Source organism: Bos taurus, chromosome 7 (assembly GCF_002263795.3).
Source record: "Bos taurus isolate L1 Dominette 01449 registration number 42190680 breed Hereford chromosome 7, ARS-UCD2.0, whole genome shotgun sequence".
NCBI classification, from domain to species: domain Eukaryota; kingdom Metazoa; phylum Chordata; class Mammalia; order Artiodactyla; family Bovidae; genus Bos; species Bos taurus.
Genome location: NC_037334.1, coordinates 15028570 through 15044854, shown reverse-complemented (window position 1 = coordinate 15044854; position 16285 = coordinate 15028570). Strand labels below are relative to the sequence as shown.

Genomic DNA, 16285 nt, shown 5'->3' with positions numbered 1-16285 from the left:
ACAGCACGGTGATTATAGTTAATACTGTATTGTGTTTGCAAGTTGCTAAGAGAGTAGTTCTTAAAAATCTCATCACAAGAAATAAAACTGAACTATATGTTGTGGTTTAGTTGCTAAGTCATGCCTGACTCTTGCGTCCCCATGGGTTGTAGCCTGCCAGGTTCCTCCATCCAGGGAATTCTCCAGGCAAGAATACTGGAGTGGGTTGCCATTTCCTTCTCCAGGGGATCTTCCTGGCCCAGGAATCGAACCCAGGTCTCCTGCATTACAGGCAGCTACAAGGGAAGCCCTTTATTGGAGTGGGCAGTTGTTCCTTTCCCCAGGGGGTCTTTGCAACCCAGGGATTGAATCCAGGTCTCCCACATTGCAGGCGGATTCTTTACTGTCTGAGCCACCAGGGAAGCCCAAGAATACTGGTGTGGGTAGCCTATCCCTTCGCCAGAGGATCTTCCCGACCCAGGAATTGAACCTGGGTCTCCTGCATTGCAAGTGGGTTCTTTGCCAGCTGAGCTACCAGGGAAGTCCAAATATGTGGTGGTGGTTTAGTTTAATCATTAAGTTGTGTCCGACTCTTTGCGACTCCATGGACTGTAGCCCGCCAGGCTCCTCTGTCAATGGGATTCTCCAGGCAAGAATACTGGAGTGGGTTGCCATTTCCTTCTCCAGGGGATCTTCCCAGCCCAGGAATCGAACCTGGGTCTCCTACAATGCAGGCAGATTCTTTACCAACTGAGCTATGAGGGAAGCCCAAAATATATGGTAGTGGATGTTAATTAAACTTATTGTGAACACTCCAGATTATATACATATAGCAAATCGTACTGTTGCATACTTTTAAAATGAATACAGTGTTACATGTCAATTCCAACTTCATAAAAAAATTAAAGAAGTGAAATTAATTTTAATACTATTTTTTTTGAGGGGGGAGGAGCACATGGCTTGTAGAATCTTAGTTCCCCAATCAGGGATTACAGGCTTCCCTTGTAGCTCAGTCAGTAAAGAATCTGCCTGCAATACAGGAGACCCGGTTCAATTCCTGGGTCAGGAAGATCCCCTGGAGAAGGAAATGGCAACCCACTCCAGTATTCTTCCCTGGAGAATCCCATGGATAGAGGAGTCTGGCAGGCTACAGCCCATGGGGACGCAAGAGTTGGACATGACTTAGCAATTAAACCACCACCAGGGACTGAACCCAGGCCCTTGGCAGTGAGAGCACGGAGTCCTGACCAAGGGGCCACCAGGAAATTCCCAATAATTCTCTTTACTTAACCCCATATACACAAAATATGATCATTTCAGCATGTTACAAGTATAAAAATTATTATGGAGCTGTTTTATCTTTTCTTGGTAGTGTTCTCTAAGCCTGATAACCTTTCACGTGTGTTTTACAACCACAGAACATCTCGATTCGGACTGGCCATATTTCAAGTTCTCAATGGCCACACGCAGCTAGTGGCTACTGTATTCGTGCGGAAAATGTAACTACAGCCCAGGTGATGACAGGAGACATGCCAGATACAGTTGGAACCCTGGGTTCTTCCCTCTATGTTCCCAGACAACCTCTGCCTGTGTCAGGGTGGACCACCTGCTATAAGGTTGGCACCCAAGCTGTATCTTCAAAGGTTCTGACTGCTCTTTTTAAAAAATTTTTATTTATTAATTTTTTGGCTGTGCTGGGCCTCGGTTGCTGTGTGTGGGCTTTCTCTAGTTGCAGCAAGAGGGGGCTACTCTCTAGCTGCAGTGAGAGGTCTTCTCATGACAGTGGCTTCTCTTGCTGTAGAGCAGAGGCTCTAGGGTGCATGAGCTTCAGTATTTGTGGCGCTCAGGCTCAGCAGTTGGAGCAGTTGGACTTAGTTGCCTGCAACATGTGGGATCTTCCCAGACCAGGGATTGAACCTGTGTCCCCTGCATTGGCAAGTGGATTCTTAACCACTGGACCACCAGGGAAATGCCCCCGTCTGTACCTTCAGACTAGCCACTAGCTGCATGTGGTCATGGAGAACTTGAAATATGGCCAGTCAGAGTTGAGATGTTCTAACAGAGTCAATTAGGTGCTGAGTCTGCTCTTTGAACCCCTTCTCCTCTTTTCTCTCCTCCTCTGCAAGGTCCCACTGCTTTAAGCAAACCAGATGCCAGGCACCCCCACTAGGCCACCCCAGGCTTGTCTGGATCCACCTGGGGGGCCACTACCTCAGATTCCAAATAACAATGACTGTCACAGACCAGCCTGTCTTCAGGTCTCTATTGTTTCTCCAAAAAAGATGTGTTGAAATCCAAACCCCAGGTACTTATGGTTGGGACCTTATTTGGAAATAGAGTCTTTGCAGATGTAATTAATTAAGATGAGATTAATACTGAACTAGAGTGGGTCCTGAGTCCAATATGACTGCTGTCTTTATAAGAAGAGAAGACAGAGATGCAGACAGACACAGAGGAAGGAGGTCATGTGAACAGAAGCCAAGATTCGGGAGATGCTGCTGCTGCTAAGTCGCTTCAGTCATGTCTGACTCTGTGCGATCCCATAGACGGCAGCCCACCAGGCTCCCCCATCCCTGGGATTCTCCAGGCAAGAACACTGGAGTGGGTTGCCATTTCCTTCTCCAACGCATGAAAGTGAAAAGTGAAAGTGAAGTTGCTCAGTCATATCCGACCCTCAGCGACCCCATGGACTGCAGCCTACCAGGCTCCTCCGTCCATGGGATTTTTCAGGCAAGAGTACTGGAGTGGGGTGCCATAGCCTTCTCCGCGGGTGATGCGCTTGCATGCAAACCAAAGAAGGCCAGTAACCACCAGAAGCTAGGACAGGATACGGAATGATTCTCCCCTCAAGCCTTCAGAGAGAGTTTAGCCCTGCTGATAACTTTGACTTTGCACCTCCAACTCTCAGCCCTGTGGGAGAATCTACTTCTGTCTCAAGACACACGGTCCGTGGGAATAGCATCCTTAGGAAACCAATGCAGCCTGTTTATTTCTTCTCTTCATCAGGTCTTGGCTTGCCTATCGCATGCTCTTAGAGATCTGCTCTGACCTCCAGCTTGGGCCAGGCTCTCTTTATTTTCAGGCCCCTCCTAACACAAATGAATTACTGTGGTGATGGTTTCAGTCACTAAGTCATGTCCGACTCTTTGCGACCTCATGGACTGTAGACTGCCAGGCACCTCTATCTATGGGATTTCCCAGGCAAGAATACTGGAGTGGGTTGCCATTTCCTTCTCCAGGGGATCTTCACGACCCAGGAGTTGAACTTGTGTCTCCTGCATTGCAGGCAGATTCTTTCACTGCTGAGCCACCTTCCATCATTACAATCAACTGTGTCATTGCTTATTAATCCTAGCGTCTCCTGTGAGAGCAGAAGCTCCATGAAGACAAGAATCACAGTGGTCCTAACTCCATTACTCTTTCAAGAACATCCCTGGCAAAGAATGAAATTCTGCTATTTGCAACTACATGAATGGACCTGAAGGGTATCAGGCTTTAGTGAAATAAATCAGACAGACAAAGAAAAAAGTTACAGGTGGGATCTAAAAAAGCAATGCAAATAAATGAATATAACAAAACAGAAACAAACTTGTAGAGAACGAACTAGAGCTTGCCAGTGGGCTGGGGAAGGAGGGAGGGGCAGCATACGCATAGGGGATTAAGAGATATAAACTACTCTATAAAATAAATAAGCTACAAGGATACATTGTGCAATGCAGGGAAGATAGCCAATATTTTATAATGACTTTTTAAAAGAAATGTTTTGGCCGCACCACGTGGCTTGTGTAGTAATTCCTCAACGAATGATTGAACCCATGCCTGCTGCAGTGGAAGCATGGAGTCTTAACCACTGGACCATCAGGGAACTCCCTACAATGACTTTGTATACTTGTTTATTTTTGGTTGCACTGGGTTTTCGCTGCTGCGTGGGCTTTTCTATAATTGCAGCAAGTGTGTGGGCTTCTCATTGCAGTGGCTTCTCCTGTTGTGGAGCATAGGCTCTAGGGCGCATGGGCTTCAGTAATCCTGGCACGTGGGGTTAGTTGCTCCAAGGCATGTGGAATCTTCCTTGACCAGGGATTGAACTCCTGTCCCCTGCATTGGCAGGTGGATTCTTAACCACTGGACCACCAGGGAAGTCCTCCTATAATGACTTAAATGGAGTATTCTACAAAAATACTGAATCACTATGTTGTACATCTGAAACTAATATTTTAAATCAACTGCATTTCAATTAAGAAAAAGAAAGAAGAGGATTCCCCTGGTGGTCCAGTGGATAAGAATCCCCTGTCAATGCTGGGGACACGGGTTCAATTCTTGGTCCTAGAAGACCGCTCGGAGCTTCTAAAGCCGGTGCACCACAACTACTGAGCCTGCTCTCTAGAGCCCGGGCGGCGAGCTATAGCTACTAAAGCCCACACACCCCAGAGCCTGTGCTCTGCAACAAGAGAAGTCACTATAATGAGAAGCCCACACTACTAGAGAAAGGCGATTCGCAGCAATGAAGACCCAGTGCAGACAAAAAATGAAATAAATTTTTTTTAAAAAGTGGGGTAGTTTTTTATAAGTTAGTGACACCCCAATAAAGCGGAAGGAACAAATCGCTATGGTAACATTAAGACACAGGAACAAAATTGCATTTGAGTGGAATCCAATGAGGTAGGCTTGTCTTCTGGTGACTGTATTTTGGCTTCAGTGCATGAATTTCATCCTGGGTTCCTCAGCAATTCCAGGAATGTTTCTGGAATGTTTCTGTGTCTCTCCACCCAGTTCCCATGCTCTTTTCTGCAATAATCACCTCCCCCACCCCCAGGCTGAGCTGACTAAATTACACACTCTTGAAAGAAATACAAATACGTGCAAAGATGCTTTCTCATGAGAGATCATTTTCCTCATCAAACTTCCTTGGCTTGTTGGAGCCACCTTGTTCTGTCTTTCATGCTTCTATTACCCATGAGATTTGCATGAGAGAATGTTTTAGAAATGAACTCTGCTTGTATATGTGTATATGTATATGTTAGTATATGTATGTATATGTATATGTTAGTATATGTTAGTCATATACATATGCTTGTATATGTTAGTCATGTCCGACTCTGTGACCCCATGGACTGTACCCTGATTGGCTCCTCTACCCATGGAGTTTTCCAGGCAAGAATACTGGAGTGGGTTGCTATTTCCTTCTCCAGGGGATCTTCCCAAGCCAGGGATCGATCCTGCATCTCCTGCACTGCAGGCAGATTCTTTATCATCTGAGCCACCAGGGAAGCTCTCTGTTTACAGCTGCCTTTTTGGCTGCTGCTGCTGCTGCTAAGTCGCTTCAGTTGTGTCCGACTCTGTGCGACCCCATAGACGGAAGCCCACCAGGCTCCCCCATCCCTGGGATTCTCCAGGCAAGAACACTGGAGTGGGTTGCCATTTCCTTCTCCAATGCATGAAAGTGAAAAGTGAAAGTGAAGTCCCTCAGTCGTGTCTGACTCTAAGCGACCCCATGGACTGCAGCCCACCAGGCTCCTCCATCCATGGGATTTTCCAGCCAACAGTACTGGAGTGGGGTGCCATTGCCTTCTCCCCTTTTTGGCTGAAAGAATGCCAAACTCTTCTTTCATTCAACAAATGTATCTTGTGGGGAGGTACAGATTAAGAGTTTGGGATTAAAATATACATACTACTATAAATAAAATGTGGCTTCCCAGCTGGTGCTAGTGGTCAAGAGTCCACTTGCCAATGTAGGAGACACAGGAGACCCGGGTTAAATCTCTGAGTTGGGAAGATCCCATGGACAGATGAGCTTGGCGGGCTATAGTCCATGGGGTCACAAAGAGTCAGACATGACTGAGCTACTGAGCACAACCAACAAGGACCTACTGAAGAGGACAGGGAACTATATGCAATGTCTTTTAATAACCTATGATGGAAAAAAATCTAAAAAAGAATACATATACCCACGACTGATCATCTGAGCCCATACATATATAGACATATAACTGAATCATTTTGCTGTTCTTCTGAAACTAATACAACATTGTAAATCAACTCTACATCAACACAAATGTTAATTAAAATAAAAATTAAAACACTGCTATGAAAACAAAAACCAAAAAAAAGCACAAGTGTATCCTGAGCATTTATTGTGTGTCAAGCTCTGTGCTAGGTATTAACAAGAACAAAAACCACCTTTGTCTCCTCTTGGGGTTCTGGAGGTGAGATAAAGGAGATAGATGTTTTCTTTATTTTCTTTCGTTTTTTCTGTACTGAGACGTAGTTGCAGCATGTGGGATCTAATTTCCTGACCAGGGATTGAACCCCAGCCCCCTGATTTGGGAATGAAGAGTCTTAGCCACTGGACTACAAGGGAAGTCCCAGGAGATAGATATTGAATTCATTACACAAATAATTACATAGTTAATGATTACAATATGGGTCACATAGGAAAATGAAAGCTTGCAATGGTGGGAAACAGTATAGTTCGTGGGCTGTGATTCAGGAGGACTTCTGAGGAAGCCTATTAGTCAGAAGAGGCTGACGTTAGTCAGAAAAGGTCAAATTTCCCTGCAGTAACAAACAAGTTCAAAGTTCAGTAGTTCAACTCAACCGAAGTTTACTTCTCCCTCGTGTTACTCATTGTACATGAGCTGCAGGGGCTTAGCTGCACACAGTCATGCTAGGGTCCAGGTTGACCAGATATTCACCATCTTGCAGCTGCACCATCAGGAGGAAATCACTGTCTCATTTGCCATGGAGGGACAAGAGAGAGACAGGAGAAGCTTCTATGGGCTTTTTCCTGCCTCCTCAGAAGTGACTGACATACAGAAGTGAAGTGTCATTTCCACTCACATTTTAATAGCCAGAAATAGTCAAGAGAGTCACCGAATTGAAGTTGTTTTTCATTCAAAAGATAGTGATCTCTAAAAATGTTTATCATAGGAGCTAAAAGATGGTGGGAATTAGAAAAAGAGAGGAGGACTGCTCTGGTGGTCCAGTGGATAAGAATCCGCCTGCCAATGCAGGGGACATGGGTTCAATCCCTGGTCCGGGAATTAAGATCCCACAATGCTGCAGAGTAACTAAGGCCGTGCACCACCACTACTGAGCCCACCCACTAGAACCTGAGTGCTGCAACTGTTGAAGCCTACATGCCCGAGAGCTGGTGCTCAGCAACAAGAAAGAAAGAAAGTGAAGTTACTCAGTCGTGTCTGACTCTTTACAACCCCATGGACTGTAGCCTACCAGGCTCCTCTGTCCATGGGATTTTCCAGGCAATAGTACTGGAGTAGATTGCCATTTCCTTCTCCAGGGGATCTTCCTGACCCAGGGATCAAACCCTGGTCTCCCACATTGTAGACAGACGCTTTACCATCTGAGCCACCAGGGAAGTAGGACAAGAGAAGCAACAAGAGAAGCCCCACAACTAGAGAGTAGCTTCCACTTGCCTCAACTAGAGAAAGCCCACATGCGGCAATGAAGACAGCACAGCCAAATAAATAAGAAAAGAGAGGAAGGAAGTGCATTCCTGGTAAAACAAATAACACATTCAAAGACACCAGAAACAAAGAGACAATGGGTTGTTGTCCAGTCGCTAAGTCGTGTCTGATTCTTAGCAATCCCATAAACTGCAGCACACCAGGCTTTCCTGTCCTTCACTATCTCCCAGAGTTTGCTCAAACTCATGTCCATTAAGTTGGTGATGTCATCCAGCCATCTCATCCTCTGTCCTCCCCTCCTCCTCTTGCCCTCAATCTTTCCTAGCATCAGGGTCTTTTCCAATGAGTCGGCTCTTTGTACCAGGTAGCCAAAGTATTGGAGCTTCAGCATCAGCCCTTCCAATGAATATTCAGGGTTGATTTCCTTCAGGATTGACTGGTTTGATCTCCTTGCTGTCCAAGAGACTCTCGAGAGTCTTCTCCGGCACCACAATTCAAAAACATCAATTCTTTGGCACTCAGCCCTCGTTATGGTCCAACTCTCACATCCATACATGACTATTGGAAAAACCCCAGTTTTGACTCTACAGACTTTGACAATGGGGACATGGATTCAAAATTCTGACAGAAAACCATATTTCATCTAGATCACTATCTAGAGCCAAAATGTCAACCAAACATGAGGCGCAAGTAAAGACATTCCAAAACAAGGGCTCAAAAATGTTCTCTCTCGCGCCCTTATGTTTTTGGAAATTTACTGTGGGATGAACTCCACCAGGGCTTCCCAGGTGGCTCAGTGGTAAAGAATACGCTTGCCAATGCAGGAGATTCAGGAGACTTGGGTTTGATCCCTGGGTTGGGAAGGTCCCCTGGAGGAGGAAAAGCAACCCACTCCAGTATTCTTGCCTAGAGAATCCCCATGGAGAGAGGAGCCTGGTGGGCTACAGTCCACGGGGTCGCAAAGAGTGAGATACAGCTGAGCACAGCACGGCAGCAGCAGTCTACAGCAACGGAAGCATAAACAAAGAAAAAGAGAAGACAGGAGAGTGAGGAAAGAATTCTGACTTAGGAAAGGGATAAAGAGGGTTCCTGGGGGCTTTTCCTGGTGATCCAGTGGTTAAGAAAATCTACCTTCCAATGCAGGGGATTCAGGTTCCATTCCTTGTGGGGGAACTAAGATCCCACCTGCCTTGGGGCAACTAAGTCCAAGCACCTACTACTCAGTCCAAGTACTCTGGAGCCCATGCTGGGAAACAAACATCCTTCAAGGAGCAACTAAGATCCAACACAAGCAAAAATAAATTAACTGATTGGGGGAAAAAACCCAGTTAAACAATAAAGAGAATTCCTAGGATCATGACAGGAAGAAATCCCCAACAAAAAGGACCCAGGAGGAAAACAGAATGCTATGTCTATATTAGGCTTCCCAGGTAGCACTAAAGGTAAAGAGCCTGCCTGCTAATGCAGGTGACATAAGAGACACGGATTCAATCCCTGAGTCGGGAAGATCCCCTGGAGAAGGGCATGGCAACCCACTCCAGTATTTTTGCCTGGAGAATCCCATGGGCAGAGAAGCCTGGGGGTGGGAGGACTACAGTCCATAGGGTCACAAAGAGGTGGACGTCACTGAAGCGACTTAGCAGGCACACATTCACCTCTAGATTATTGGATGAATTTTATCATATGGAAAATTGAATTGAGATAAATTGCTAGAACTTCTAAGAAAGAGAACCAAAGAAAAAAAAAGGAAATTAACTCCAGTGGAGAAATTATATATCATAATAATTACACTTAAGGGTATCCTTCAAAAGGAAATTATATTTCCATAAAATCAATAAAAACAACTTGAATAAAATGGAGCTGTAACACTGAAAGAAAAAAAAACAACTTGCGCCACCAAGACACCAGATGAATGCATGTCTCATATTCAATTGATGACTCAGTGATACCACCTGATGGCTGGGAGGCATCTCAAACTGAACTGGCCCTAAACTGAACTCCCAGAATTTAACTTTTGCCTTTTCTTGTGTTCCGTGACCTTCCCATCTCAGATTCCTGAAAAACAACCTAGCAAGATTTGGGGACTCCTAATGGCCCACATGAACAGGCTCAGATCAACTTTGGGTTGACCCCGCCCACATTTTCCAGCCTGACCAATCAGAGTAGTCCATCCCCACCCACCCCACCCCCAACCCCGCGCTAAGAGATTGGTTAAATTATGACATGTGATCCTAGAACGGCCAGTGAGATTCAGTACTGGGACTTCCGGTGGAACCCTAGAGCAATTGGATATCTCTTTCCAAATTGCTACTGAGTGGGAATAATGAATCTGTAGCACCAGGAAGAATCTCTGCCACCCAAAGGGGAGCTTGATGAGATGAAAGCTCAGCTGAGTCAAGAGAGAGTTGGATTTCTGGTGCTATCAGAGCTTCTTGATCCAGCCATGCCTGAAGTTAACCCAACTCCCAGATCCCCAGATTTTCAGCTACAGGAGTCAGTTCATTCCTAACCACAGCTTCCATGCTTGTTTGAGCTGTTTTTGAGTTGGCCTTAATTTTTTTTCTGGAACTTTCAGCTAAGCAAATCCCGATAAATACAGCCCCTACTCCGTGCCAGGAACTGCACTAAAGAGTTGACATGAGGGACTTCTCTGGTGGTCCAGTGGCTAAGACTCAGAGCTCCTAATGCAGGGAGCACAGGTTTGATTCCCTGGCCAGGGAACTAGAAAGAGGAGAGTGAAAAAGCAGCCTTAAAACTCAACATTCAAAAAACTAAGATCATGGCATCTGGTCCCATCACTTCATGGCAAATAGATGGGGAAAAGTGGAAACAGTGACAGATTTTATTTTCCTGGGCTCCAGAATCACTACGTACGGTGACTGCAGCCATGAAATTAAAAGATGCTTGCTCCTTTGGAGGACAAATCTATGACAAACCTAGACAGCATATTAAAAAACAGCAACATCATTTTGCCGACAAAGATCCATATAGCCCAAGCTATGGTTTATTCCAGTAGTCAGAAATGGATGTGAGAGTTGGACCGTAAGGAAGGCTAGGTGTCAAAAGATCGATTCTTTCAAATTGTGGTGCTAGAGAAGACTCTTGAGAGTTCCTTAAATTGCAAAGAGATCAAACCAGTCAATCCTAAATGAAATTAACCTTGCATATTCACTGGAGGGACTGATGCGGAAGCTGAAGCTCCAATACTTTGGCCACGTGATGGGAAGAGTCGACTCACTGGAAAAGACACTGATGCTGGGAAAGACTGAAGGCAAGAGGAGAAAGGGGCAGCAGAGGATGAGATGTTTGGAAGGCATCATCGACTCAATGGACATGAGTTTGAGCAAAGTCCAGGAGATAGTGAAGGACAGTGAAGCCTGGAGTACTGCAGTTCATGGGGTCGCGAAGAGCTGGACACAACTTAGTGACTCAACAACAGTGACAGAGAACTAGATCCCACATGTCACAACTAAAGATCCCACTTGCTGCAACTAGGACCTGGTGTAGCCAAGTTAAAAAAAAAAGAGTTGACATGACCTATCTCAATGAACCCTGTGAGAGAGGGAATAATTAGGATTCCTATTTACTGATAAGGAAACTGAGGCTCACAGAAATGAATCCATCTGCTGATCGCTGGAGACAGAATTCCAACCCACGTCTGTCTGACCCCAAGTCTTGCTTCTCTGATCATGAGGAACAGTTGTCAGATTTGAAGATTCAAAGATAGACCATGGTATGATGAGGGGTGGAGAGGAGGGCAAGGGCCAGTTGCCAATGGCCTGGTTTGCTTGAGCTTTCTTTTTTCTCTTTTTAAATTGACGTATAGTTTATTTACAATGTTGGGTTAGCTTCAGATGTACAGAAAAGTGATTCAGTTATACATACATATATATCTTTTTTCCCCCAGATGCTTTTTTTTTTTTTTAACTATTTATATATACAGCTGCATGGACTTCCATGGTGGCTCAGAGGGTAAAGAATCTGCCTTCAATGCAGGAGACCCCTGGGTTAGATCTCTGGGTTGGGAAGATCCCCTGGAGGAGGGAAACCGCAACTCACTCCAATATTCTTGCCTGGAGAATCCCATGGACAGAGGATCCTGGAAGGCTATAATCTATGGGGTTGCAAACAGTTGGACACGACTGAATGACTAACACACACACACATACAGGGTCTTATACATACAGGTCAGTTGAGGCATCCAGGATCTTTAGTTGCAGTATGTGGGATCTTGTTCCCTGACCAGGGATTGAACCCAGGCCCCCTGCAGTGAAAGCACTGAGTCTTAACTGTTGGACCACCAGGGAACTCCCCAGAATCGCATACTTTAAATGGGTGAATTGTGTGGTATGTGAATTATATCTCAATAAGGGTGTTAAAAATAAATAATGTCTGACATTTATCAAGTGGTTAAGCTCCGGGTTTGGGCAATGTGTTAGCTCTTTACACCAATAAGGGTGCTCGTATCACAAGATCACTGTGAGAACGAAAAAGACTTTCATGACTTCATTTTACAGACGAGGAGACTGAGGTCAGAGAGGTTAAGCAAGTCACACAGCAAAATGATGATCAGACAGCAGAGGCCTGATATTTGAGGTCCACAGATCCTCCCTTGCCCTGCCCCCAGCTTCACCCCCTCACCCCTGCTCTTTCCTTCCCTTTTGCCACAATTCTGCCCTACTGACATGATTTCTACTCACACAATCTTTCCAGCATCCAGATTTTTGCATATGCTGACTCAATCCTTCTGCCCAGCTGTTCTTTCCCTTCCCCTCCACAACCTAGTTTGTGAAATGAATGTCTAAGTGTGAAAAGGAAGACAGAGAGAGAGAGAGAGAGAGAGAAGGTTCTGATTCCAAGTTTCAAGGCTCATTTGGAAGTGAGGGATGCATGGAGGGGTGCCCCTGTCCCCTCTGCCTCCAGGGGACTCAGTTCCCCCATCCACACCTGCAGCTTTTGGAGCCCTTGTTGCTTAGTAAGTCAGTCATATCCAACTCTTTAAGACCCCATGGACTCTAGCCAGCCAGGCTCCTCTGTCCAAGGGATTTCCCAGGCTAGAATACTGGAGTGGGTTGCCATTTCCTCCTCCAGGGGATCTTCCCTTCCCTTGGCCTGGGTTTAATCCTAGCAGTAACTGGGGACACATGTGTGGGAGGGTGAGGTCAGATTTTCCCCTGGGCAGCTCACAAGGTCCGAAGTGAGCAGGTGAGAAAAGCATGGCTCTGCCCAATTTGTGCCCAGTACCTGGGGACTAGGCGATTTCCCCCCTACCCCATCCCTACGAAGCTGCCTTCTCCTCCCATCCTCCTCCCAACTCAAAGCCTCTTCTCAGAGCCTTTTAAAATCTTTAGCACTTCTGATGACAGGGTCTGGGGAAGGGGCAGCAGGCACCATATTGGGCCGTAAAGGTGGCAAGAAGAAGCCCCTGAAGCAGCCCAGGAAGCAAGCCAAGGAGATGGACCAGGAAGATAAGACATTCAAGCAGAAACAGAAGGAAGAGCAGAAGAAACTGGAGGAGCTAAAAGCAAAGGCCTCGGGGAAAGGCCCTCTGGCCAGAGGTGAAATTAAGAAATTTGGCAGAGTAAGCTGTTCCTTCAGAGAAGGCAATGGCACCCCACTCCAGTACTCTTGCCTGGAAAATCCCATGGATGGAGGAGCCTGGTAGGCTGCAGTCCATGGGGTCTCGGGGTCGGACATGACTGAGCTGCTTCACTTTCACTTTTCACTTTCATGCATTGGAGAAGGAAATGGCAACCCACTCCAGTGTTCTTACCTGGAGAATCCCAGGGACGGGGGAGCCTGGTGGGCTGCCTGCCATCTATGGGGTCCCAGAGTCGGACACAACTGAAGTGACTTAGCAGCAATAGTAGCAGCAAGCTGTTCCTGTGTCTGAGGCAACGAAGACCCTTATTTCCATTCCTGTTTAAACATCTGGATTCCCTGCCATAATATCTGTTGCCATCTGTAGCTAGAATGAAGTGTTGTCTGAGAACCTATTGTACATTTAAGAATAAACTTCGGTAAAAAAAAAAAAAAAAAAACTTTAATAAGGACATTCATACAATAGTACTATTCAGTCATAAAACGAAACGAAAAAAAAAAAAAAAGCGAAACGAAGGGACTTCCCTGGTGGTTCAGTGGCTAAGGCTCCAGGCTCTGAGTGCAGGGGACCTGGGTTGGACCCCTGGTCAGGAAACTAGATCCCACATGTCTCAACTAAGACTTGGCCCAGAAAATAAATAAGAATATAAACATTAAAAAAAAAAAAATTGTGCTCCTGACAGCACAGTTAGGCATTTCAAGTTCAAATACCTTCAGAGGCCAGGCTGGCAATAGAAATACCCAAAGCGACCCAGTAGAGTGACCTGGGGACATATATCCACCCATGGATTTCTCAGGCCAATGCTTTTTATGTATTTTTTTAAAATTTTTATTTTATACTGAAGTATAGCTGATTTGGGCTTCCTGGTGGTTCAGACTGTGAAGGATCTGTCTGCAATGGGGGAGATCTGGGTTCAATCCCTGGGTGAGGAAGATCCCCTGGAGAAGGGAACGGCTACGAACTCCAGTATTCGTGCCTGGAGAATTCCATGGACAGAGGAGCCTGGGGGGCTACAGTCCATGGGGTCGCAAAGAATCACAGACAACTGAGCAACTAACATTTCACTTTCATAGCTGATTTATAATGTTGTGGTAGTTTCAGGCGTATAGCAAAATGATTCAGTTATATCCATTCTTTTTCAGATTCTCTTCCCATACAGGTTATTACAGAATATTTCCTGTGCTATACAGTAGGTCCTTGTTGATTATCTATTTTATCTATAGTAGTGTGTATATATTAATCCCAAACTCCTAATTTATCCCCCCTCCTTTTTTTTGATTAATAAATTTTATTTTTTTATAGCAGTTTTAGTTTCACAGCAAAATTGAGCAGAAAGTACAGAGATTTCCCATATACACCCAGAATCTCCCACCCCAAACCTCTCCCTCTATGGACATCCCACACAACAGTAGTGCATTTTGAACCACTGGTGAATCTACATGACCCATGAACACATCATTATCACCCAAAGTGCATAGTGATTTTTTTTTTTTTTTTGCTGCATCCCATAGCTTGTGGGATCTTACTTACCCGCCTAAGGATTGAACCTACGACCTCTGCAATGGAAGCTCTTTGTTCTAACCACTGGACCCGACCAAGGAAGCCCCTCATTATACTTTTCTTAACTGGAATTTTTCTGTCAGGAAGAGTTGTTCCTTCTCCCTCATCTTAAAATAGACTCACTCGTGTATTTAAATCAGTTTGGACTTGTGGTTACTTATTCTTCGGGTTATAATTCAATTCTAATGCTGTCTAGTTTGTTCAAATTGTCCCAGCTTTGGCCAGCAGTTCTTTTCAGGCTGGCTCCTGTCCTTTTGCCTTTTTGATTTCTCCACTTCTGGCTCTAGAAGAGGCTCCAGTGTCCTTGTGGATTTTCTCTGCCCTAATCCTAGAAGCAGTCATTCCTCCAAGGAGCCCTGGTTCCTCCTCCTGGAAAGTGGCATTCAGAAACCAGTTCTGGATGCTGAGTGTACGCATTGCTTCTAGGGTGTCATTGCTTCTGGACACATGGCAGACAGAGCTAGGAAATCTGTATACACTCAAACCTATATTTAAAAATATATAATCCTTTATTAAAAAATATAAACCTTTATTTAAAAAAATTTTTATTGGAGTATAGCTGCATTACAATGTTGTGTTAGTTTCTGCTGTACAGCAAAGTGAATCAGCTCTCTGTATACATATCTACTCCTTTTTGGATTTCCTTCCCATTGAGGTCACCACAGAGCATTAAGTAGAGTTCCCTGTGCTATACAGTCGGTTCTCATTAGTTATCTATTTTATACACAGTATCAATGGTGTATATATGTCAGTCTCAATCTCCCAATTCATCCCACCCACCCTTCCCCTGCCTTGGCATCGGTATGTTTGTTCTCTGCCTCTGTTTCTATTTCCACTTTGCAAATAGGTTCATCTCTAACTATTAAACATCTCATAATGATAACCCCATCTAGCAACACGGTGCTTATTTGCAACTTCCTCTCCAACAGTATGAAAACTGGTTGTCAGTATCTACAATCTATGTACTTATTTGTTCAATGCTAGTACATAGCTATTCCCAAATTAAGCTCTACCCCTGTGAGACACAAATTCACTCACCCGAGTACAGTGTTTCTATTCAGTTCAGACAGACGTTTGAATGGGAAACCTTGGAGCCAAGCAAACAAATCTTATAGTTGTGAGGCAGAGTTGGCCCTCTGACCTACAGTTTGAGACACCACCTCCTCCCCTCCTTGCGGAAACATGACTGCTCTGGTCGTGGGAAAGTTGTCAGTTTGCAGCTCCCTGCAGCCACATACAAGCCTCAGAACTGGTAGATGGGAGATAGAGATGGGGGATTGGGAAGTCTTGCTGCAGCCCTCTGCCTCTTTGGATGGGTGGAAGTGTGAGGGGGCTGTGGGAGGCATTTTGCTCTTTTAGAGCCAAGGCTACAGCTCAGGGAGAATGGGTACAGATTGGGTGGAGCAGCCCCTGTGGGTGACGGCCCTGGCAGCAGAACTTGCTAGGCAGGTGTGCCAGCCCAGGCATGCATCAGGCGGGCAGGCTGTGGCAGGGGTGCCCTTCCCTGGGAAGAGACCAGGCATGGGTGGGGGGCAAGGCGTGGGGCGGGCTGGGTTGGTGGTGGTACGTGGGGCGGGTGGGGCCTGAGCTGTACCCCTTCTAATTCCTCCTCAGGGATACAGTGGTGCCCAGAAGCACCTGTGCATGCGTGCTGAGTCACTTCAATTGTGTCCGACCCTATGGACTGTAGCCCGCCAGGCTCCTCTGTCCATGGGATTCT

The 16285-nt window shown here is 45.6% G+C and overlaps 1 protein-coding gene across 1 annotated transcript; it reads left to right on the top strand.

Moving 5' to 3' along the window:
• Positions 1–9669: 9669 nt before the first annotated feature.
• LOC132345695 (translation machinery-associated protein 7-like) lies at positions 9670–13808 on the top strand. The gene has a single exon (XM_059888567.1). It carries the CDS (start codon positions 12763–12765, stop codon positions 13066–13068), a length of 306 nt encoding a protein of 101 aa, XP_059744550.1. The 5' UTR covers positions 9670–12762; the 3' UTR covers positions 13069–13808.
• The last annotated feature ends 2477 nt before the right edge of the window (positions 13809–16285 follow it).

Coding starts and splice junctions, on each gene's coding strand:
- LOC132345695 (XM_059888567.1), top strand. CDS start 12,763: ATGACAGGGTCTGGGGAAGGGGCAGCAGGCACCATATTGGGCCGTAAA.